This window comes from Gobius niger (assembly GCF_951799975.1).
Source record: "Gobius niger genome assembly, chromosome: 3".
NCBI classification, from domain to species: Eukaryota; Metazoa; Chordata; class Actinopteri; order Gobiiformes; family Gobiidae; genus Gobius; species Gobius niger.
Window position 1 is genome coordinate 13584434 of NC_136854.1, and position 26149 is coordinate 13610582.

Below are 26149 nucleotides of genomic sequence, written 5' to 3' on the forward strand. Positions count from 1 at the left end.
CTGGAGACGTGGTGCCATGCAATTAGTCCAACGCCCCGAACATCTCTAACCCAGTTGTGGATTAGAGAGCCATATACAACCACTGGCCCTAACCTTAAAGGAACAGGCCACCGTTTTTCCATACTGAGATATGTTCTTACCTGAGCTTAGACGAGTTGATGTTCACCTATCTGGTCTTTGTGCGTGCCCGCGGAAGAGCGTGGTAGCTTCCAACTTCACCCCCGTTTGGAGCTATAGGAATACATTGGGAGAGGCCAAATGCCAGCAACATCTTTGGTCGTCGTGCGTGTCTGAGGGCACGCACAAAGACCAGACAGGTACGTATCAACTCGTCTAAGCTCAGGTAAGAACATATCTCAGAATGGTAAAACGGTGGCCTCTTCCTCTAAGGTCAGTGGACTCTTGCCTAAGCCTAATTTAATTTTTCAACCCCTACTCAATGGGATATTTTTGGAATAACTGACAAAAAAAAGTTGTTTTCAAAGACACATATTCAGAAGTGACTTGTTTTTATAGCTTTTAATAATGCTACAACATTCTCGGAGTAATATTTCACTTCATTCACACAGTTTTAAAGTCACTTCGGTCATTTTTTCTGGATTTCGCTGCGTCATGGACAGAACCCTGAACCGCCGTATTTTGAAAGCCCATTATCTATCACCGGCGGTTCTGCAGTCAAAGTGTGTTCATGGCTTTGCTTGCACGCCGCCAGCAGAAAACGAAAGCTTGTCTGCACCGTTCCACGCTCCAAAGCCACTTTCGAAACCAGCCTCCCTCTCTTTCCTTTATTATCCTCATTTCATTTCATTCATTTTGAATTTCAAAATGTTAAACTTCGGCGCGGATGTGCCCAAAATAACACCTTAACCTTAAGTTATTCATGATAATTCCACTTTAATGAGACCCATCGCCTTGTCCGCATTGAGTTTCAAGCCCTTTCTGCAGCAAACCCCTTTCTCTTTCAGTGTGCATTGCAAACCCACAATACGTGACGACAATCCTAAAACCTTCCAAACTGTCTCCGAGTCGGGGTGACAAACAGAAATAGCAAGTGCTGCCACTCACCTCAATGGGTTTCATCTGCGCGCCATTACAACCATAGCCGAGCACAATGAAGCATGGGGAGCCGACGGCAGCCGCGGCCCGTCAATCACCCGCGCTTACCTACCCCGCGTCGCTTAGGCATTTCAGTCAGGTACTAAAGGTTCGGTGCCAGCGTCAGAGAGACAGGCAGAGCCAGACAGTGCGGCGGAATAACAATGTTTCATCTGGAGAGGAGAGAATGGGGGGGGGGACGAGAAGGGGGTTATAAACACGGTGCACCGGAGAGGAGACGACGCCCGCACTTTAAAGGGTACCTCAACCCGGCGCGGAAAGAGTCTGAGAATTCGCACCGCGCCGGAGAGACAACAAAAGGACGAGGCGGAAATGCGAGTCGCGAAAAGGAGAAATCTGTCGAAGAACCAAAAACAAGACAAGTTGGCTTTGATTTGCTGTTTAAAGAGGCGCCGAAGGATGCCGAGTCATTCGCAGTGATAACAAGCCATCTACCGGTGAAATGCTAATGCCTTGTACCCAGAAGCAGGGGAATGTTGGCTTGTTTGGAGAAAACAAAAAACATCCAGAGAGGACTCTGGGATATTGTGTGAGTGATTGAAATCGGCAGATGTGACATGACAATTGCAAATGCTTTGAATTAGAACAGGGAGTGATTTACCAAGGGTTTGCTCCAGTGCAAAACAAGTTTTTATAAACATTTTATACTCACGCAGCAATAATCCCCTTACTGTATGCCTCAGAATGAAGTCACGTTCCGAATTATATGAAATTATTAGGGGTGGGACTTAAACGGTAATTTACGTTAATTTCGATTCATTAATTACAAAGATTTTAACACGTTGCCGCAATTCGGGCGTTCTGCTCTCCCAAAATTTCATCCAATGGGCGGGCGAGCGACTGAATTTTGCGGTGCATTATGGGTAACAGCAGTCTTCACAACTTCCGATTCTGCCAGAGCGTTTTCGTTTGCTCTGCTTGCTTCATCTTCTGGTAAGAGAGGAATACAATTCTGTAGCTGATATTTTATGAAGCAGACTTTGACTGTTCCGACTCCCTACATTTGGGGCTCGTACCTCCCGGCTCGGAGCCTCGAAGGCCGGGCAGGATAGCTAAGTGTTGCCCCTGGGGTCTGTGAGGCATCCCTGGGAGACTATAGTAAAAAGCAGCCATTTCATAAGCACTGACAGCCTCTGATTATCTCTTTGCCCAATACAACTTTATTAAGTCTGTGTTTTCAACGTGAGAACATCAGCCATGTCAAAAAATAAGTCCGTAGCCGAGCTGCTAACCGCTCGCCTGGAGCTAACTAGCTCCTTAGCAGCCTTTGAGTCGGGCTTGATGCATTTGTGGTTTATTGCGGACTTTTCATCAACAATGAGCTGTAGGCGATTGTAACAAGCTAACTGGGCTAACCTGGAATAACCATTGTCCACTGGTACAAATAATAGTCCTTTATTTGGACATATGGGCTGGATATGTGCTTAAATACTAGGGAGATCCTGGCGTAGATCGTGTGTATAGCTATAGTTGAAGATTCATAGGACATGGCAGTAACAAAGAGGGACTAGTTGGAACAAAAACAGTAGTTATTTATCAGTCAAGAGCTCCTTCCCACGCTTCAGAACACATTAAAATCACTCGCCCCTGACGTCTAAATCAATCAGTGGTTTTGTAAAGCCCAATATCACAGCAGGAGTTTCCTCACAGGGCTGCACAAACCATCTATTATAGAATCTATTATAGAAAACGCTATCTCAATGGCCGCCGCCTGGGCGCCGCCATGTTTATTTCCCATACCGACTTTGAAGCTAAGCAGGGACGGGCCTGGTTAGGTCTGGGATGGGAGACCGTTTGGGAACACCAGGAAGCCTGGCGACAGTAGTGAGTGTGTGCGTGGTTGGTGCTGCCGTGGTTGGTGCTGCCGTGCGTGTGCGCGCATCCAAACAGGGCGGTGTGTGCGTATGTGTGTGTGTGTGCGCGCGCTCGTGTGTGCGCGTGTATGTGTGCGCGCGCGTCCAAACACGGCGATGTGTGTCATCGTCACTCACCGCTAACCTGCAGACGCTCCGCACAGGTACAGATACATCCTCCAAAACACATCTGCGTGTCTTTGTTTAAGTCTCTCCTGCAGTGACCGAGGCTGTGGTTCATTATAGCTCCAGTGTTGCGTAATGTCAGAGCCAGACAAATACGTAAGATCCAATCCTGGCCATATTCCGCCTCCAAAGCTTTGTCTCCGAAAAACACGCAACACATTGCCCAAAACACGAGCCTCTAATCACACGCGCTACGCGCTGCTCCGACTGATTTCTCCTCCGTGTGAGTAAAAGCAAAAATGAAACTAACACTTAACGAGCGCATGGCCTGCACTGCGTAGTTTTTTTCTTTTTTTTTTTTTTACTTTGCTGCTGGACCATTTGTTTTCTATTTTGCTTTCACGTATTGTGAGCCCAGAGGTACATTTTATTCTAAAGCAGCTTTGAAAGCATTGCCAATTTTATTGTAAGGTTATAAATACTGTCTAACAACGATCATTAGGCTATTTCAGTTCAAAACCAACTCATTTTTTTGATTGCACACTACCGTGATGCACCAAACGGCGGGTCCTGCACCGTGAACCAAACCGTTAGAGCTGAACCCCTAATATTTATCCATAATTATTCCACTGTCTCTTGAATTTTATTCCCTGAGTTTAGCGAACATATTGTCGTTGTAGTTTATAAGAGAGGAGTGCGGGTGCATCAAACACTCCAATTGCAGTTTGTTTGAAAATATTTTTTGCATTCATTATTTGACACATTTGTAGTGGCCATAGTTTTTGGACTGGGTTGGGAACCACTGGTTTGCAGCTGAACTGTGTGACGGGTGGACATTTCTTTGTAATCACTCATAATCTCAGAATATCAAATGTGGAGCCTAGCGAGGCCCGGCCAAAGGCCGGGTCTCAGCTAGTTAAGGCAATAAAACAGAACAGAAAAGTCTCCATCGGTGTCATTTTTTGATCACAGCGCCGCTCAGTGGATGAAATTTTGGGAGAGCAGAACGCCCGATTTAATCGTACTTCCACCCCAAGCCGGAATCTTTCTATTTGCGTGTTTCTGGTACCCACAACAGCAATGGACGGAGACGTTTCACTTGGCCCATTGGTGACTCATTTTTGTTTTGAAAAACATCCTCATGGGATGCACACAGCTGTACTACTGTGTGCAGGTTGTGCAAAAAACAGTTGGCTTTCAACCGCAGTTACTCAAAACATGTTGGACAAACACAGAGACGTCCTCGATGCCAATGTTAGCGTTCAGCCTCAAACAAACGCTCCAGCCACGCCCACTCTGAGCCACAATAATTCCCGATAATGACCAGCGTTCTATACATTATCCCGCTTATTATACGGCCATTTGCCAACTGAACACACACAACATAAACTTCGTACGCTCTTATGAAGGCCGAAAGGTTTATTTAATGACATCCGCGACAAATAGTTCCCAAAAGTTTGCGCGTTGCGCTGCAGCGTTTGGCTAGGCTAGAAGCAGCAAGGCTAGCAGCTAGCCTAGCTACTTCGTTGAAGGTGCAGTTGGAGGAATGATGGTGAATCTTTGGGTAAATTGAAAGTCAGACTCACGCTAACTTCACGAGCAATTCCCCCGACTTCTCTCGCAGTGACGGGACAGATAGTGTCGCTACTACGTACGCGCGGAGTGATATGAAAGCACGAACGGTCATTATTTTTTTCAGAGGTCCTTTATCAGAAAATAATGACCGGTAGAACGTTGGGAAATCCCATTCAAATCAACGGAGCGTTCTACTTACGTTGTGAAGAGCCGTATAATAATAAAGGGATAACCACAAGGCAAGGTAAATCCTAGCGTCGCACGCCCACATCTAGCTCTCTCAGCTTGTCCGAAAGCCAGAAGCACTCCACAGGCCCACAGGTGCGCGATGAGACTCTCAACCACCCATGACTCTAAATTTACACTTGTTAGTGGCTACACCAAAATCTAAAAGGGATGAATGAGAAATATATATACCTGGAGTGGACCCAACGTACGCAACGTGAGAGCAACGTGATTTTCAATTAACTACATGTATGCTAACATGTGGAAATCGAGAATAAGATGACATGAGCTAAATCATACTGCTTTTATATACGCACCCCACAAAATAATAAAAATCTGCTGTGGTCAGGGTTCTGCTCGGCCCTCCTCTATACGTCAAGACTGTCAGAAAAGTCAGAAAAGCCTGCGGTACTTCGGTATTTTGCAAATGAAGAAGGGTCTGTTAAAACGAGAGCGGGGTACGAGAGAGAGGACCTCAAGGCTAACTGAAGAAATTAGCTTAAAGGAATAGTTCACCGTTTTTCCATACTGAGATATGTTCTTACCTGAGCTTAGACGAGTTGATACGTACCTGTCTGGTCTTTGTGCGTGCCCGTGGAGGAGCGTGGTAGCTTCCAACTTCACCCCATTTGAAGCTATAGGAACACATTGGGAGAGGCCAAATGCTAACAACATCTTTGGTCTTTTTGCGTGACTGAGCGCACGCACATAGACCAGACAGGTACGAATCAACTCGTCTAGGCTCAAGTAAGAACATATCTCAGTATGGAAAAATGGTGAACTATTCCTTTAAAGGATCTGTATCATGCTATTTTAGCCATCCCAAAGTAAAGTATAGGCATTTATATGATATATTGTACCTCTACCACTATGAAGTACTATTCTTTGTGAGAAATATATGTATTTTCTGGGGGTACTTTGCAAACCCGGAAGACATGACGCTTCGATTCAGTTAACTCCGCCCCCTCTCTCCGAGCTAACCCGCCTATGCATTATTGGCTGTAAAAGAAATATAAATATCGCAGCAATAAGTGAAGTTATTTCACAATGCAGTTATAAGGAGTTGACATCTGCAACACAGCTTCATAAATGGCTAACACACACAAGCTAACACACAAGCTAACACGCTCTATCAGGTGTTTACATTATGGGACTCACGTTGGTTATAAAAGTTAATCCACTTTGATTCTGGCCAAGGTTCACCAAGCATCAGAGACAGTCACAGAAAAACACTATTTTGGCTGATAGTCGCCGAATCCCGTAAAGAAATTCCAACATCTGGCGAGTGGCCTCTTCGTTAGGAAGATTGAATAAAGTCCTGTACCTCTCCTAGCCAAACACGCTTTTCTCCATGACATTATCGTTAGGTAAGAAAAAAGAACAGGCGTGTCCAGAGTAGGTTAGAAAGAGCTCCTTCTTCACAACTTTCAGTGCAAACATGACATCTGTTCAGACGCTCAGGGGGTGCGTTTGTTTTCTCCACAGGGGCATTGCGGACGCGTCGCCCCCCCCCCCCCCCCCCCCCCCGTGTTTCTACGGTATTTCACATTTTCCCATGCTTCACCTGTCCTTTTGCAAAACATTTCATTTGGCAAGTATGAACCGCGCCGCCTTGTTAGCATCTGCTCCTCTCCTGTCGTTCCTCTCTCTTGTTCCCACCTGTTTGCGCTCTCACGGACGCCTCTCCACCTCCATTCTCCCCTCTCCACACGCGCCCTTGCATGTGCGTTCATTAGCATATAAATAAGTCATACAAACACCCAAACACACTCACGGTGGCGGCGGTGGCACGGCCCCCGCTCCTGTAAAAGGTCTCAAACGTGGCAATGCTATCGCCGAGCAACTGCATTAGCTGGTCGCGCGCACGTTTTGTTCCGACGAGGGTGCTTTTAGGCTAATTACACGCGATGTGGCTACTATCCGCGGAATGAATTTTTATCTCCATCTCGCTTTTTTGTCATGCAGATTTTCTCTTGCACGATGCAGGGCTGTGTACGCCAACTCAACAGGCTGCAGCTGCTGGGAGGGGGGAGAGGAAGACGGAGGGTTTCCGAAATGAGGAGCCTATTGAAGAATATCAGGAGACAATGGGGAACACAGCGTCTCGTGAGGATGAATGGCGCTTCGGTCTCATTTCCAACGGGGATTTCAGTGGCCCGCAGGGAATCTTCATTTGCAACTCCACATTGATCGAAAAGCAAATGATTATGAGAATGATTTGATTTAAATAACTTAAAGGAGGTGTGCAGATGATGTCAAAAGCGCGGCAACAGGCGCTTAATGAGTGTGAACGCTGAGTTTATTTGTTTTGTCATAATGTCGAAAGGTTCTATCGGCGTCAAAAGAGCTGTTATACTGGCCAAACTCTCCAGTAACGACACTTTTAGATTTGGATAATGAAGAACGGTAGAAAATGCCCTCTGTTAAGGTGGGGGTTAAAGGAACAGGCCACCGTTTCTACATGTAGCAGAGCGAGGTTTTTAACCTTAGCTTTAAGACACACAGATAAGTTCCATTGGGAAAAGGGCACAAGTGTTCCATTGGTTAAGTAGGATTTATTTGTTACAAAATGTTTTTCTTTCATTTCATTTCATAAGTATGCTTGATTTAAAACCTTTAGCACATATGTTTAGTCCATGAGATACAGATTTCACATTTAGGGTAAGAGTCCTCCAACAAGTCCCCGCCGACCACTGGACAGACCCAAATCAAGACACGGACATTTAGAGGGAAGACAAGACAGCGATGGGCATTGCTGGTGCTACTGCCTGCGCCTATTAAAAAGGAATGCATATTATTAACAGTTACATATGTGTTGGCCTTTGCTACCCGCCGCTAGAGTTGAAAACATACCAGTTAGCGCAACCTTTGGTGCGCTGTACCAGGGAACACGCTCATCAACAGGACCATCGGGGAACTGCACACCCAATCTACTGCGATGCTACTGCGATGCTACAGCGTTGCGCCATGACGTGCTCCCGTGAAGGGACCCACAGCAACACTAACACGAGGAAACACTAATCAGGGCGAGCGTAAAGGATGAATTTAAAATAAATGTTGCAGAGATATCTACCTGTCGGACAGAGCACACCAGCGCCAGCACCGGGTACAACAGGCAGCAGGAGATACACAAGGTCAGAGGGCAAGCAACACTAACACGGGGCCTTTTACAGTGCGCCTCTAGTGGCGCGCGCAGGAACACCACTACCACAAATTACTCACATCACCACATACATATTGACATATGTTCTTACCTGAGCTTAGACGAGTTGATGTGTACTTTATGTGTGCGCTCAGTCACACAAAACAACCAAAGATGTTGTTAGCATTTGGCCTCTCCCAATGTATTCCTATAGCTCCAAACGGGGGTGAAGTTGGAAGCTACCACGCTCTTTCATGGGCTCAAAGACCAGACAGGTACGCATCAACTCGTCTAAGCTCAGCTAAGAACATATCTCAGTATGGAAAAATGGTGAACTATTCCTTTAAGAGGTTTAACAAAATGTGCACGTTTTTGTGGGTTCTCAGTTGTCCAGCAGTGTGCGGCTGAGAAAACATTTGTCTCGCTGCCGGTGGATATTGTCGTTTATCGTGGCATATCTGGTGTTATAAAGGCTACATGTACAGTTAGCATGCTCAAGGCTAACAATTAACAATAAGTGCGGGCTTTATTTGTCATTGTTCAACAAAATTGCGATCAGGTGTTAGTCCTTAGTCGCTGTGACTGAGCATCGTGGTAGGCCAACCTGACCAGCATGTTTTTAGAGGAAACTAGAGTACTGCCTCCTGGGTTTGTCCCTGTTTCAGAGCGTGGTGTCCTGCACTGGTCAGCTCCTCCTCCTTCCTCTATCCCCAACGCAGCTCCCTCCGCTCCACAAGTCTTTTACCATCTTTTGGGAAGATCCGTCTTATTCTCCAGTGAACGTTCATTAGCCCGAACAGTAGTAGGAATAGAAGACTTGTGTGTGGCTTAGCTGCAAGTCCTGCCTGGATACCTCCTCGTTTGTCCCTTTTTCCAACTGCCTGATGTCGTAGCTTGTCTTTGGTCGCACAACAGTTCTATTTCAAATCTTTGTCCCTGTCTCACTGTGGGACTTACGACCTACAATTTTGAGCTATGACCTAAGATTATTCTCACGAGTTATTGTTAGTCGCAGACGCGCAGTGTACACCCGGCAATAGGATTCAAACCTTTTACTGAAAAACATCATGAAAAATAACTTTTCATCTAAAATATAATAGTGAAATGGCCGGCTGTTCGGGTTCATCTTATTTTTTCGATCTGTTGCTTTTAGTTTTCAAGGAAACCAGAGGAAACCTATGCATGCACAGGGAGAACGTGCAAACTCCACACAGAAAGGCCCTTGAAAATTAAAATGACATAAAACAATAAGAAAAAGAGTTGCCTTCACCCTTTTCCGGAACAGCCTGCCGCTTTACGTAGCCTTTGTTAAACCTCTTGACTCCATACTATGCGCCTTCCGCAATCACGCTGTTACATATGCACAGAATCTAGGACGGACTGATTGCATTGACCTGTTTTCCATACACATTGTTTTATCATTTAAAGCATGAAAACGTATTTGATTGAAAACAACAACAGACTTCCAAACCTGCCTCCGCTGCAAAATATGTGACCACGGCGTGTAGTTCTCTGGAGATTCTTAGCTTTCAAATGAGGAATGACATCTATCCACATACACACAGAAATTTGACTTGCGTCGCCATATGGATATATAAGGAATGCTCAGCTGTAGTGCATTACGTTTTCATTTGCCTTAAATTAATTCCATTTGGTCATATAAATGTTCCTCGTTTGTACAAGCCCCTGCTGATAATCATGTCTGTCCGATTGCATTAAACCTGCAAAGCTCCTGACAGGAACTAAACTGACTTAAAAAAAAAAAAAAAAAAAACATTTACAAGGCTGGGATTAAAACAGAGGGAAAAAAATGGCCCAAACGTGATAGTAGAGCTCCCCTCTCAGGCCAAAGAGAAAACTGCAGGAGTCAAATGTACGGAGGGACTGAGAATCTTTGTGCTATCTCAGAAGAGGGTAGAGTAGCTTTTTTTCTTCTTTACTCAAGACAGTTACGTTACTTCATTATAACTTTAGTCAAGTTGTAGTATAAAAAGTAGTGACCCAAATTATAAGTAAGAGTAAAGTAGTACTAGGTGAACATGCTTCTTGAGTGAAGAGAGTGACAGATTGAGCATAAGTCTGAAATATTTTGCTTTAGTGGTTCCTTAAAGAAATCATTCAGAAGACTTAAGTAAACCAAACACAAACTACATCTACATCAATACGGAGCCCCTAAAGTTCCCTGAAAAGAGGGGGGTAATGGGTTTTTTTTTACGCACGAGGAAGTTTTTTTTTTTTTTTGCAGAATAACACACAGCATCTCGTCAGAACATGAGCACAGGCATTGCATGGCTGGACCTTGTCCAATGGAGGCAGGAAAACCTATTAAAGGACCAGGTTCTGACCTTAGATGAGTTGATATGTACCTGTCTGGTCTTTGTGCGTGTCCATGGAGGAAGATGGCTTACAAACTCACCCCCGTTTGGAGCATAGGAACATTCTGGGAGAGGCCAAATGCTAACAACATCTTTGGTCGTTTTGCGTGATTGAGGGCACACACAAAGACCAGAGAGGCACGCATCAACTCGTCTAAGTTCAGGTAAGAACAAATCTCAGTATGTAAAAACGGTGGCCTGTTCCTTTAAGTTTCACTATCATCATATGGCTACAAGTGGATGTTTACAATGTTTTTTCACAGAGAGTGATTTGGGCCAACGCACACAAAACTAGCAGCGACCCAAGAGTTATTGCAGGATACTTTGTTGAAGCTCTGGAGACGCTTGGAGGTTGTCTGGTTGGTGTGTACAGACTGTGGTACAGAAGATGGTGTTCCTGCGGAGTGGCATTTACGCGCAAACCACACGGACAGATTGTCTGGGTGAACAAAGCTACATCACCGGAGCTAGAACAGCAAACCGATGTATTGAAAGTGGTCATACTTGATCCAATTCAGCCATAACATTCCGATATCATCCTTCAACGTTTCCTGCTGATCACAATGCCATGCTTGCGCAACAACGCTGAAAGTTGGCCGACATCATAGTATAAAGTGGCGGCTGGTGATGTAAACACACTGTGATCTACTTTAACGCATTCACTGCTGCAGCTTGTCAGACTAAAAAGAAGCATTTAAAGGAATAGTTCACCGTTTTTCCATACTGAGATATGTTCTTACCTGAGCTTAGACGAGCTAACAGCTAACAAAACGTCATTTAAGTGCCATGCATTCCAAGATGATAGCAAAACATTATACATTGTTCTGCCTCCATTGGGCGAGGTCCATCCATACAATGCCTGTACTCATGTTCTGACCAGATGTTGTGTTGCAATAAGTTTTCATTCCCTCTTTAGGGAACTTTAGGGGCTCCGTAATGCCATATGTTGACATGAAGGTTGAAAGATTTACTCACAGTGGAACGAGCTGTTATCTGTACACACTTTGGCAGTAGGAAATCCTGTAAGCAGTTCTTTATTTTCATCTTTAGCGTCGTAGAACATTTCACATATTCATATCACGCTGTTCCCTGCAAATTAAACAGGCTCAACCAACAATTACATAGTTGAAACTTGGCTGAAATAATAATAAGGAAAAATTAGTACTTCATTGATTCTCGTAATGAATATTTATATAGATAATTAATTCATCTTTAATCCTTTCCCAGGGAGGAGAGTTTTCAAGCCACACGTAATGGCAGTTTGCATTAGATATTTTACACAATTAAAGTCAGCCATGATTTATACTTGTATTTCATTCCGGTTTCAAAGTAAAATGTTACACAAGTTGCGGCTTCAAATTAGTTTAGGATTGCCTTGCCTCGATTGGACAAACATCCACTCTTGTTTAAACGCTGGACATATGGAACAAGCTGGCGAGGCAAGCTCTAAATTCTGTCTTCCTATCGAGTGGCTGTGTGCTTAGAGATACGGTAAGCCTGCAGGTCATTCACCCAGGAGGAGGTAAAAAAGAAGGGGGAAAAAAAGTGTCTGGGGAGAGGTAAGTCTGGGCATCTGAAGTTAGACTGCTTCCAGGGCGACACAGCCTCAAGTACTGAAGTGTTAGATGAGCGGGTTAGTGGCTACAAGGAGAAAAAAAAGATTCTTACACAATTTAATGAGAGCTGCAAAATAAATGGAAGTGTATTTAATCTTTATGCAAATCAGGACGGCTGTGTCCCAGAGTGCTTTGTCTTTTGAAGCCGGCGGAGCAGCAGGGGAGCTCAAAAAGTACTCCCGCTTTAAATCTATTTTTCAAGACTTATTCTAATGACTATCAACGACTACATCGTATTTCGCGTCAAGGCAAGTGTAATGTTTAACTATTATTATCTCCACAATTTGGTGTTAGCTGCTGGCATATCTACTTTGTACTGTCATGTAGTGTTCCATATTACATACAGTACCTTTTTAAAATCACACCGACCTTGAAAAGACTATTCATGCTTTTATAAGTTTGCAAATAGACTATTGAAACACACTTTATATCAGTGTTTCCCAGTCAACCCTGAGCACGACCAAGTTTTTTTTTTAACAAATGCACTCAGATGTCACCCCAGTACTTTTTTCCCTCGACTGGCTCCCATCTTTTAGAATTGATTGTAGCTTTTCGTTTTTAAAGCTGTCAATGACATTGCCCTTACTTATTTGTTAGACCATCTGTCTGTCCATAACAGGATGCTAAGGTCCACAAACCTGCGCCTGCTGGAAGTCCCCAGAGCCAAGTACAACCACAGGGGTGATGGGCCCAGACTCTGGAACAAGCTGCCCCCTGACACCCGCACCATCACTGACTGCAGGATTTTTAAAGCCCAGCTCCAAACATATTTATTCAGACTGGCTTTTAATACTCAGTAATGCTGTGACATTTTATATATATTTTTATTTGATATGATTGTTGTTCAAGTTATTGTTTTTTATCACTTTGGTCATCTTCACTGCTTTATTCACCTTATTCCAAAAACAGACATTTTGACACATTGCGTTTTCTTATTGTTGGCACTTTATTTTATTATGCTTATTTAATGGAGAAGTGCCATATGCTTCTATTAGATGTTGTAAGGCACTATTCAAATACATGTCATCGATTCATAAGCCCTCATACAGTGCCTCTCGTGAGTATTCATACACCTTGAACTTTTGCACATTTTGTCATGTTTACAACCCTAAACCTGAAGATTTTATTTTGATTTTTTTAATGAACGTTCACACACAAGTAACCGACAACTGTGAAGTGAAAGCAAAATGATACATGATTCTGTTAATTTTCAAAAAATAGAAAAGTGAAAAGTGGGGCTTGCATAAGTATTCATACAGCATTTTCTGAGTGCATTAAATTGCCTTTAAAACATTTCTAATGACTCCAGAATGTTCACACCTTGGCCTAACGGTTAAATAGGGGCCACCTGTGTGTAATCTACTCTCAGTATAATTACAGCTGTTCTTTTAGGCCCTCAGAGCTGTGGTCGGAGTGTATTGGTCACTGAACAGCATAATGAAGGTCAAGGAGCACCAGAGAGGTCAGGGATAAAGCTGTGGAGAAGTTTAAAGCAGCCTTAAGTTATACAAAGATTTCCCAAGATTTGAACATCTCCCGGAGCACTGTTCAATCCATTGTTCGGAAATGGAAAGAGTATAGCACCACTGCCAACTTACCAAGGCGTGGTCCTCCACCTAAAATATCAGAGCGAACAAGGAGAACACTGGTCAGAAAGGCAACCAAGTGCCCCATGATAACTCTGGAGGAACTGCGAAGTGCTGCTGCTGAGCTGGGGGAAACTGTACATGGGACAACTATAAGTCGTATTCTTCACAAATCTGGCCTTCATGGACGAGTGGAAGAAGAAAGCCATTATTGAAAGGAGGCCATAAGAAAGGGTTGTAAACATGACAAAATGTGCAAAAGTTCAAGGTGTATGAATACTCACGAGAGACTGTATGTATTTATATATATATATTATATACATGTTTTGTGGCTGCAACTCTTGATGTGCCATGTTTACACAGCTGGTATTTATTAGGTGCCCAGTGCATCTTTTTATGTGAAACAAAAGCTTATATTAATACGTATTTTACATTTCAGTGACCCAGTGGATGCTTGGGTGGTTAACATATAGCGCCTTTACTTACCACCTTTACTTACCATCCCGATGGCCTGTGAGACGCTCGAGGATCAATTGTTTTTAGGTTTTCACTGCAGATTGGAAATTCCGAAAACCTACCAGAAACCCTAAATAAAAACCTGAAATAAAATTGATCCTGGAGCATCATAAGAGCCACCGGGATTGAAAGCGAAGGTGCTAAACTAAACACCCATACAGCCAATGGGTCACTGAAAGGCCACATACACACTAATATTAACTTATTTTTTTTAACATAAAAAGTTGCATAGTGCACCTTTAATGGGATCAGTGCCATTTATTTAGGCACTTTTAACACCACACTATGTAATGTTGTACGGCGCTCCAATGAAATTTCATTGCTATTTCAATGACAGACAGTAGAGCGTCGATAGATTGATCGACTTCTATCAGTGTCAGATCGTCGCTGCCAACTGCAGCTTCACAAGTGTTTGAACAAAGGCAAGTTTGATTATTCAGGCGCAGACATCAGAACATAGATCGTATATCAATGGACTGATGGCTTCCCCCATTGCATTCAGCGCGGGCTAACCGAAGCTCTTTCATGCAGGGTTCTTCGAGCCAATAATGACAAGAATGCTTTTTGGAGGTAATGACAAACCCTGTGTTCAGTAAAGAGTCCATTTTAGGACGGAACCTCCGGAGCCTGGCTTCACTTTCTTAGGACTTCGGGAAAAAGGAGGCTATAATTATTATAATCCATATACTGTACAGTCTTTGCATCTGACACATATTCTGGAAAAGAAGCAGATTGGACACATTTTAACTCCCTGTCTTTCATCAGCCTGTTAAAGTACTAAACTACTTGTTACCAGATATCACTTGTTGTACTTAGTCCATTTTGCCTTGTAATAGATTTGGGGCCCGATCTTGTGCATCAAAACGGAGACGATAGCGTGACATTTTGCGCTCAGTAGGAGCGCACTTTGTGATCTTGCCACTCCAGACTTAGCGCATTTAAGTGGGTGGAGACACACATTTTCCTCCAACCAGATCGACTCCGCGTCCAGGAGAGTGGTTGTGTGGGGTGAACATGTGCTTTTGTTTTGCTTCGCGTTCACGCCAAGTGCGGGCCGATCCGCGCCACAGCGGACGCTGTAGCTCTTTTTCTCTCGAGACGTGAACATGGTTTAGCTCATGATGGGGTAAATAAAGTTTTTAGTTTGACCTGTGAGAGACTAAGGCTTAAGAAAGAACGCAAGACAGCGCAATGTAAACGAGAAAGTGAATGTCAGCCGTGTTTCCATCAGTGCAGTCGCCTCCTCTTGTGACGCCCCCTCACAGGTGGCGGAGGCGAATGGCACATATAGCGCCGCCACTCGGAAAATAATTTGCCAAGAGCCTGCGCCGCCCCGTGCCCCGCCACAAGATCTGGCCCCTCATCACTGTACAGCTCTAGTCAAGTCCTCATATAAAGACCACATACAGTCTGGGATTTGAACTCAAGACTCTCGCCCTACGCCACCGTACCAACATCAAATCAGCATATCCAAGTCTGTAAATTTAGATCAAACATTAGTCCAATGCTTGAGCTTCTACTTTTATATTGAATTATGTTCCCGACCAAACAAATTACTTTCACTCAGCCAATTTGCTTTTCTCTATTGCTGTTCAGAAACTCAATACTTCAATTTTTCTCCTGCACATTTGACCCGCGCTCCGGTCTACAGGGAGCTGATTTAAACTGGCTTTATGAAGTTTTGCCTGACCTTCTCACTCTCGCATATTTGATTTCCGCACATAATGAGCGTAATAAATTAGCGGAGTCATAGATCTTTATTGGATAGAGAGAGAGCGCGGTGAGCGGGCCTCTTCCCAGAACGGCTTTTTTCCCCCTCTTGGTTTTGAAAATGTGAAATAATATGCCATCAGCCGCCACGCCGGGCCGCCGTTTTGGATTAATTTAATAAGCTGTTTGGAGGAGAGTGAAATTGGGCTGATGGAAAGTGACACGGCACAAGTGGAAAAAGTCCTCAGAGGAGAAGTCATTTCAAATTCTAATCAAATCACTGTACAAAGTAAAAGAGAGTGAGGGGGAAAAGTCCAAAGAAGTTAGACGGTGTGCCAAAAAACTTGTAATATAAAGATATACGACTACATAATATACTAGTCACTACAAATATAATTCTAACACCCTGGGTACTACCTAGAGACTGTGAAAAACATAGACATAGTATTGCTATGAGTTGTAAAATGACGTTATATTTAGTCCGGGGACCACCAATTCATTTTCTCGTAGGAGAGGTGTGGTTTCCCATTGTCCATAGCTGTTTATTGATCGCTACAAATGTCTATCATATGCGCCTGCATGTAGCCATAGTCAATCGTATCATCGTATCAGATGATGTATGACTCGCTGTAAACTTTCCAGTGAAACTATTTAGAACACGGTCTAAAGCTTGATCGAAAGATGGCGTCGCGTCTGCTGCTGTCATGTTGGATCTGTAAATAAACTTTTTTTTTTAAATTATCTGTAAACAAACAACAAGCTGTAGGTCGAATCGTCTTGCCGTCCCTCCTCGTGCTGTGATTGGTCCCCAAAACTTTCGGCCATGGTCCCCAGGCTTCAGAATGATTAGAGCGCACACAGCAGTCTGGTGTTAGCCAGACTAATGAGCGGTGGGAAGCCTAGAAAATGGGGTGTTTGCTGTAATCGATTTCCCATCGAAATGTTTTTGGCCTCTCTTTAAGTCATTAATGAACACAGGGTTGTAATTCTTAACTCTATGTGTTTGTCTTAACAGGCCACCGTTTTTCCATTCTGAGATTTGTTCTTACCTGAGCTTAGACGAGTTGATACGTACCTGTCTGGTCTTTGTGCCCGTGGAAGAGCGTGGTAGCGTCCAACTTCACCACAATCACCACTAACAGTTGAAAATAGAGTTTAGAAAGTAGCTACGGTAAAAGTAGCTACGGTAGCGTAGCGGTTAGCGCTCTTGCTTCACAGCAAGATGGTCCTGGGTTCCATTGCTAAAGTCCTAAGGAGATTTCCTCCGGGTGCTCCGGTTTCCCCTACCACTAAAGCCATGAACAATAGGCCAGGATGAATGATGTCTGCGCAGATGTGTGCAGTCTCAACAGCGCTTCTGTTTGCCTCCCCCAGGGGAAACTGAAGCTACAAATGTAGCTTACCACCACCGAGTGTGCTGTGACAATGTATGTGAAAGGCGCTATACAAAAAAAGCTCTTCTTCCTCTCATGCTGGGACACTGATGCTTTGACCTGAAATTTGGGGACACAGATATAACGTTTTTTAAATGTTTACAAAAAAATCTGTTTCTCAGTGCAGAATCCTGATCTGGTTGTAGCCAACAACATCCGCCTCCACGCCATGTTAGCAGCCAGTGCCGCCAAACTGTAGTACCCTCCTCCTAAATGAGTGGCCAGGACAAACATTACCCTCTCTCCCTCTCCCGCTTACCCCCGGAGCGCGCCCACAGCTCAGTGCCAGCCAGACAGGAGCTCGTAAGAGTAATGGCCCATGCTTTCAGACCATTTAGGCCCCTGTCCCATTTGGAGGATAGTCCGCGCAGGCCGTGCCAGCTGACTGTGATCCTCCAGCGTGTTCCGCGTGCCCACCAACTGTCTGCCGCCACTAACCCGACGAGTGGGAGCCAGCACTGGGCAAGAGAGGAGCCAGGAGGAGGGGGAAGGGGAGGGCACACAGACCAGAAACAATCCCGTTAGAGCCAGCAGCGCCCTCAGCAGCATCTGTGAGCAAAGCAATTCCAAACATGTTTAAAGACATTATGGGAGCCACTCTGTAAAAATGTCAGCTGTGTTTATTATAATTTATTTTAATTACTTACTTTCATTGCGTTCCTTTTTCTTCCGATTTTTACGGACAAAAAATATGGGAAATATTTGGGAGCATCTGAAAAATATCTGCCATATTGCAATAATATATGGTCCTGTAACGGTTTTGGCCTGTTCCCTCAGTACATTACACTAATTTGAAAGCGTTTCCAGCACTAATTTACAAATAAAGCACTGCTCACACAGACAAGGGCTATTTTGGAAGGAAGCCTATACTTGTAATATAACAAAGAGTAGTCGACTTGTTTTGCCTTAAATGGCTCATAGATTTATTCACTTAGAAGTAGAGTATATTCTGCTTGGAGCTACAGCCTGTTTTTGCTGCTTTTCTCTTGTGAATAAAGAGCATTTACAACTCTCCCCAGCAGTTTTGAAACTTGGATTTGAAAGCATCTCAGGGCGTCTGGGATGAAGTCAAAAAACAGGATCCATTTGTAGCCAACAGATGTAGGTAGACTATGACCTTGGCCTTGTAGTGACCCAGTGGCTGGATGAGTGGTCAGCATGGCACCTTTACTTTCCATCAAAGTGGTTTCTTGGACGCTCCAGGATCCATTGTTTGGACGTTTTTCTCTGCGGACAGACCCTCTCTCAGAACACCAACAAAAAACAACTGATCCTGGAGCGTTGTAGAGGCCACCGTGAACGTCAAATACGCACAAATATCATCTTTTTTTCTCGCATAAAAAGTTGCATATTGCACCTTTAAAGAGACTAGATGGAAGTTGGTCATTTTATGCTCACTACTACCACCTCAGGTCTTATGCGTAACTGTAGCTTCTATATTAAGCTCGTGCATGACGGCACTTCAGACCCAAAGCAACAACTTTTTGAGTGACAGTGGAGGATTTTAGAGGCAGTTGTGGTGAATAGGGGGAGAAAAATACTTAGTTTTAAAGGGGGGGTATTATGCAAAATCGACTTTTTTCAAGCTTTACATCATGTTATCATGGTCATTCCCTCATTAAAAACATGCCTGAAGTGTTGCCTTGGCACATTCACGTATTTTTGAGTAATCTGTAAAAACTCTGATGGCGGCCATTTTAGGGATAGGTTTGCCTGAGTCCTCCTAGGAACGCCCCCACCTCCTGGAGCCGCCCCCGAGCTTTCGTCACCAGCCGAGTAACCAACCACTGCCCCTCAGCAGAACCCCCTCCCCACTGATGCCACAGACAGCGTGTGGAGGGGGCGTGTCGGAAAGTTTCGAAGGTTCTTAAAGAGACAGAGGCCTGAATATTTTGCATATGTTGCATGTTGGGACCGAAGAACATTTCTATCGGAGTAGAAATTCTGGTCCTGATTTAGTGTTTTGTTGTTTGTTTCTGGAGGAAAAAAGTGAGTAAAACATGACAAAAAAAATGACAGAAAAGCGACAAAAAAAGTGATGAAAAAGCGAACAAAAGAGCGTCAAAAAAGTGACAAAAAACACAACAAAAAAAGTGACCAAAAAAAGCAACAAAAGAGCGACAAAAAAGCAGCAAAAACCAACAAAAGCTTCTAATATGTGACAAAAACGCATCGACAATGTGACAAAAAAAAAGTTAGGATCAGATTTGTAGGCCTTACCTTTTTAATGAGACATCACGCTGTTGCTCTCCAGACCAGACGTTTTTAGATTTGGGTAAAGTCGAACTGGAGAAACTGCACTCGGTTAACGCGGGGGTTAAGAGGTTAAACAAACGTGAAACTTGAATGATAGGAAAAAATATTGCGTCCAAAAGGCACCAACGTGCTCCACCTACCGGCCGCCATGCCCGCTCCCAGTCCCCGCCGATGCCTTCTCCTGCGCCGCCGCCCGGAGGAGCTGCTGTCTGCCCGGCTGCAGACCGACTCCACGACCCGCTGGCTGCGTCCTCTTTCCTGCAGTCAGTCTGACCCACACGCCGCCTGCCCAGCCTCTCCTCCCGGTTCGACTTCCTCGGGGCTTAGCTTCGGGCTACATTTTACTTTCTGCTGACTTTTCATGAACTTTACTGAGGTTTTCTTCTTCAGGGAGGACAACACTGCTCTCCCTCTCCGCGTACAAAACTTTCCCACATTTTGTTTTCTCAATCTCAACAGTGCACTCCAGTCCAGGGGGATATTATTGTGACTGGCGCGACCGAACAAAGATGGACTCTGTCGGGAGATAAGCTAAGCGTGCACCGATTAAATGTAGTTTTTACTTTTTTATTGCCATACTCTCAGAAAACAACAGGACCTTCAACCTTACAGAGCTCAAATCATGAAATAAACTTCCACCAAACTTCTATTTTTTTTTCTTCTTCTTCTCCTTTGCCCCCACGACTCGCCTCGCCATGTCGGGAGTGGTTCGCAGCCTGAGCCGCTGCCTGCTGCCGGCCGAGGCGAGTCGAGAGTCGGCCAGCGGCAAGGAGGGGAGTCGGGAGAGGGACGCGGCCAAGAAGGAGCGGGAGGCGAAGCGGAGGAGCCGCGAGATAGACGCCATGTTGGCCCGGGAGAGGAGGGCTGTCCGCCGGCTGGTCAAGATACTGCTGCTCGGGGCCGGGGAGAGCGGAAAGTCGACTTTTCTCAAACAAATGCGGATAATAAACGGACAGGAGTTTGACAAGAAAGCGATGCTGGATTTCCGGGACACTATCTATGATAATATACTCAAGGTAAGTGGGAGTTTGAGGGTTTTTTTAAGTAAACTTCTGTGATATGATGCTGGAAGAGAGTGATCAGGTTTTATGGACAACACCAGGGGTTGGCAGGCAACCACATGTGGCTCTGGAAAGGCCCTGTACCTGATATTTTTTCCTGTTAGTTGAATTATTATTATTTATTTATTTTACTCCTTAAGTACACTGTAAAAAAGTAGACACTGTGCATCTTGTCATAAAGCACCTTTTTTTTAATTTTTTAATTTTTACTCAAGATCTTGCTGGCTGGTTATCGTTGCTATATTGTGATAGTGACCCCGAAAAGTTGAGAAAACCTGCTCTTAAACTAGTTTCTTTAAAGGTACACTGCGTAACATTTTGGACTATACTGTTGCCATCAGTACAAAACATGCTCCTAATGACCAGCTCGACAGAAAATGCTATTTCTGCTGTGAGAAATCAAAGAATGGACTTGGATGGGAACCTAACCTGTTTAAATCTCAAATTCAGCTGCCTTTAGTCGACGTCTCCATGGAAACGAGCTGGAGACGTACCCACTCCCGGTAAAGTCATGTCATGTCTTAGGAGAGCTGAGCCGCTCACAGCAAAATCACATGTTTTGTTTGAGGTATTTTTCAATGCTAAAAATATCTGTCATAAAATAAAAACGTGTTTTGCAATTTTATTTTTTGGCTAAAATTCTACGCAGTGTAGCTTTAAAGTAAATGCATGTTGCAAATGTTGGGGAAAGTCAAAAATGAGTTTGGACATTTAAAGCTTTACAAACAACGGAAGCATAACAGAGTGAACCAAAAAAAAAAAATCAGTTGTAGGAACTTAAAAGCTCTTTTGATATTGGATGGGAAAAGTAAACTCGTGTTTTTGAGTGATTAGTTGTTAAAAACAATAAGTTGCATTTGAGTCAGGTTGGAAGGCAGTGATAAACTTGATTTGTTCAAAGGTTTCCGGAGAAGAAACCCCAATATTTTCTTCATATTAAAGTATTATAATAACATATATGTTCGACTTTACCCAAATCTAAAAGCTTCTTGAAAAAAGCGTCAAAATAGAGGTGAAAACGTAACAAAAAAGTGACTAAAACACTGCAAAAATTTGACGACAATAAAAAAAGTGATGATTAGTTTTGTAAGCCTTAGCTTTCATATGAGGCGTTACACTGATCGAGAAGCTTTTATATTTGGGTAAAGCCGAATTGTAGAAAATGTGCTTGGTTCGGGCGGAGGTTAAGAGGTTAAGTAAATTTCGAATGAACTAATATTTTTTTTTAAATACGTTGTTAAAGCCACGCTGCGGAGTATTCCAGGGAGAACTGCGCAAAGCGAATAGACAATATTGTAGAACTATGTAGACCTAACATCTTGAGCTTTTTTCTTCTTTTTTGATCAAATAGTCAAAACAAGACCTTTAAAAAAAAACAATCATGGACCAGAACAGGGCTGAGATGGAACTAAATACGTAAAAACGTGAACTTGACATTTTGCACATGTCTTTTTGTTGTTGAGTGGCCATGTGGTTTTGCTATAGACGTGTTAGCAAAAAAATAAATCTCTGTCATGTGGAAGACCTCAGCGATTTTGCAATATCGTGGCTTCTTGTGAAATGTCTATTTTGCCAGCTCACATTTCTTTCCTTTGACGACAGGTAGTCAAACACGAGGTTTAAACACATTAGCTCATCTCAGAAATGCTTTATTTTGATAATCCTCGCTGTTTTGGTTTTTCAGCGGTTTACTTGTGGTAGTTTAGCCCAATGTTCGATCAATGTCACTTTCATATCTTGGGGAATTGTTACAGAATTGGTAGGACTTATTATGACTCGGTCTGTTTATAGAAATGGGTCCAATGCTAGCAGTTATCTGTTGTATAGCCTTTCTTTTCTAATAAAGGAAGCCTGACTGTGCTATAAATTGTGCTTATCGGGGGGAGGCCATCTTCCTCATGGCTAAAGCGTGGTCACTGGTTACTTATGAACTGGCAGCCTGTTGTTTTGGTCCTGGATACACAGCATTGTGTGTTATAGGGTTAAGACGACAGCCTCAGGCCCTAATGGTAGTAGTAGTAGTAGTAGTATTACTGAGTGTGTGTGCATTGCTTGTTGCACTGCATGGTTTTACCGAGTACGTTTTATCCAGTTCCACTTTACTCAAATGTAAAAGCTTCTTGAAAAAAACGAGTAAATGAGGATGAAACTGCAGCGAAAAAAGCAACAAAGACACAACAAAAAAAGCAAAGAAACGGGCGACAAAAAGTAGGAAAAATCTTCTATTCGTGTTGTAGGTCTTAGCTTTCAAATGTAGCGTTGCTGAAATATGCGAAACTAATATAAGATTGAAGATACAAGTATGGGTTAGGATTTTTGTGACTGATCACCACAGATGAAGCCAGAGAAACTGAAATTTAGTACTTTAAAGGGGCTAGATGCAAGTTCACCATTTTATACTCACTACTGCCACCCCAGGTCATACGTGTAACTGCACCTTCTATATTGTGCTAATTCGGACCCGAATTAACACCATTTTTTGTGACAGTGCAGGATTTTAGAGGCAGTTGTGGTGAACAGGTCTGGGCTCATTCTACACATTAGGACATTGTTGGAACATGTAGGGGGAGAAAAATACAGAATTTTAACATGTTTAAACTCTGTATAGTCCCTTTAACAATACTTGTTTTTTGATACCGATACTTGAACGATATATGGTCTTCCTTGTGTTGTTGTAAGGTGCTATACAAATAAACTTTGATTGATTGATTGATTGATATTTTTTTCCGATACCGACCTTAAAATATTTCTCATCTAGAACCAGAAAACAGAACAATAATGTGTTGAAGATCTGTAAATTTACAATATCGGGTTCATCTTCAATGTCAAGAAATGGGGAATAATTTGGGGGAAAATGAGGGAAGACTGGGAGGAAGTTGGGGAAAATATTAGGAATAACAAGTGAGCAAAAATTAGGGTGAAAATTGGGAAAACGAGAAAAAATTGTGGTAAAAAATTAGAAAATAAATTGGGAAAAATTAGGAAATCATTGGGAAAAAAAGTGGGGGGGAAAAACAGCAACCCAAAAACGTTTATTTGAGCTAAAACAAACAAGTCACACTGGCCCTGGACCAACAACATCAAAACTTGGATCTTAAGATGGAAGATTTTTTTTCTGAACCTGCCTCCGATACTTTAATTTTTTCGATACCAGTGGAACCTAAACTTTTTTTTCCGAAGCCAGACTGGTGTCGTTTAACAGTACTCAGCCCAAGTCAAGAATCAAGGAGTTACCTTTTTTAGCCCAAAGCTACAATCCGGTGTGGCTTGTTCATTAACTTGCACTGTCCCGACCAAAAAAAACAATAAAACAAATAATGGGTCTGATCATTAAAAACACTGCAACATAAAGAGAGAAAAAAAAGCACACATTGAGTTTTTGTCAATGTTACTTATGTGTTTGTGCTGCAGAAGTCTTCACATACATTTCAAAACATTTTCGGCAGGTTTTCTGTAAGTTCCCATAGAGACATTCTGCCTAAATAACGTTTGTTCTTTGCTAATTGCAACCACTAGAATAGTGTTTTTTTATTTGATTGCAATAAATCAAGTGCCTTTCCACATTGTGTTTTGTTTTGGTGCCAGTACTTTGGTCCAGTATCGGGACCTGACGATTGGTACTTTTTTGTGGTTCTCAACTAGTGGGTTGTGAGTGACCTAAACGTGCCTTGTTATTGGTCCATTTTGACTTGTGATTTATTGTTGTGATCAACGCTTAGATCAACAGAACGCTGTGAGCAAATACCAGAGTTTGATTTCAGTTGTAGCCTGCTCAACCTCTTTTAATCATACATTTCGATTTCATTCGGGTCGCTATAGTTTCTAAAACTGTTGTAGTTTTATCGATGTCTAATAGAGTCAATTAAAAAATAAGTGTGATGTATTTTTGTTCCCTTCTCTAAGCTATTCAATATTTTTCCAAAAATCAGAGTGTTGCACAGGTATTATGGGTGCTGGAAATGATTTTGGGCAGAACAGCAAGTTTATGAACTCAAACTGGAGGAAATGAGTCGTGTAGGTTTACACTTTTTTTGCCCCGTTTAATTCTTTATCCTTTATTCTTTATTGCATGACCTCAATCATTGTCCGCACTTCTTCTGAGACCAGACTTTTCTAGAACCTCACGGAGCCGTTTGTTGACACGGGACATATTTTTATCCTGAAGTGTTGGTGCGTCTTTGTTTTGTGCCGTGGCCGGGCCTCCTTCTGCAGCTAACAATACCAGACTATTCCTGAGGGATGAGCGCATCCGGCTGAGTGCCCGCTGCAGACTGGGGTGATAAGGCTGCTCTGCATACAGTGCAGCGCTCTCAGCTCCACCAAACAGAAGCTCACTGTGGCACTGCACATTCAGCCACTGCCAGACACCACCGGAAAATACTCCCATATTGTCCAAACCAGCCTTTAGTTCAGTTTAACCCCCACATCCTGGAGCATTCATGTTAGCGAGAAGACTGAATTAACATGCATGCACGTTTCAGAACCCTAACCCCCATTTCAGCACCATATGTTCCATTCTAGCTGAACACAAATCCTAAGTAGCTAGTTTTTCAGCAAACAGTGTCGAAAGAAGACTTAAAAAAGACCAATAAGAACAGTTAAAAACAGTCATTCAACAGTCAACAATCATTTTAAACTAAAACTGAACTTTTGCACATTTCTAAGTTCAATGCATTGTTTGTTTTTGGCTGAGTTTGCAAAAGATGTGTCTACCTTTAGACTAAGACTGTAGTGATGGTGCGATACATTGCGGCTTCTTGTCATACGGATATTGCATCACCCAATATCGCTACACAATATTTTTTCTTATATGTTGTGCCCTAGTTAGGACTGCTAAATATACATTGCCATTATGTCTATTCAGCTTATTCCGCCCCGCCCACTTTTGCCACTTTTTGCTTTGTCTCGGCACTTCCGTTGTACAGACACTTCCAGTCGAGCACAAAACCAGTTCATTTAAAATATTCTCCGCTCAAATCTGATGATTGATTTGTGTAAAATGGCCGATGTTCATTTGCACCAACAAGTCGACACTGCACCGTTTCTCAGCGCGGCCGAAAAACGGCTTTGTTTTCGTGTAGTAACTAATTTTATCTGGACTTCTCCAGTACCATGTTAACAGATGGGAGAAAAGGGGCGGGCACAATTCATCAACTTCCGGAATAAGGTGAATAGTAATCGCAATATTAGGTGTGGCAATTATTCATATGGCATGAACAGGGAAAAGAGAAAATAGAAGCAACGCACACCAGAAGTACTCAGAGGTGCAGAGGTTGAGGAAAATCTTAATAGTGTTATCAATCTGGCTCTTGCCAGGCAACAACATTAGCACTGATGTCAATCCGGGATTGTTCTGGCTTCAATCGCTCGAGGAGAGGCCTTACTTGAAGGGATATTTCAGGATTTTTGACATAGGGCCTCATTTCCTAGTTATCCAGAGTGTTGCTGATTTCTGGAGATATTTTTTTTTGTAATTCATGCAGTTCTTATATTTGAAGAGTTTCGTGGCACTAGGCTAGTTCATTGCTAGTGCATGTCTATGGTATCAGCTAGCCTGCA

The 26149-nt window shown here is 43.2% G+C and overlaps 1 protein-coding gene across 2 annotated transcripts in view; it reads left to right on the top strand.

Moving 5' to 3' along the window:
- gna12a (guanine nucleotide binding protein (G protein) alpha 12a) overlaps window positions 1-26149 on the top strand; it is a 304065-nt gene that overhangs the window by 251755 nt on the left and 26161 nt on the right. Inside the window, exon 2 of one of the 2 annotated variants that reach the window (XM_079552643.1) lies at window positions 20120-20545. In XM_079552643.1, coding sequence (XP_079408769.1) covers window positions 20225-20545 — 321 coding nt within the window. In that variant the 5' untranslated portion in view covers window positions 20120-20224. Of the gene's footprint in view, window positions 1-19732; window positions 20546-26149 lie in introns of those variants that run through there. The other variant, XM_079552642.1, reaches the window with a different exon arrangement.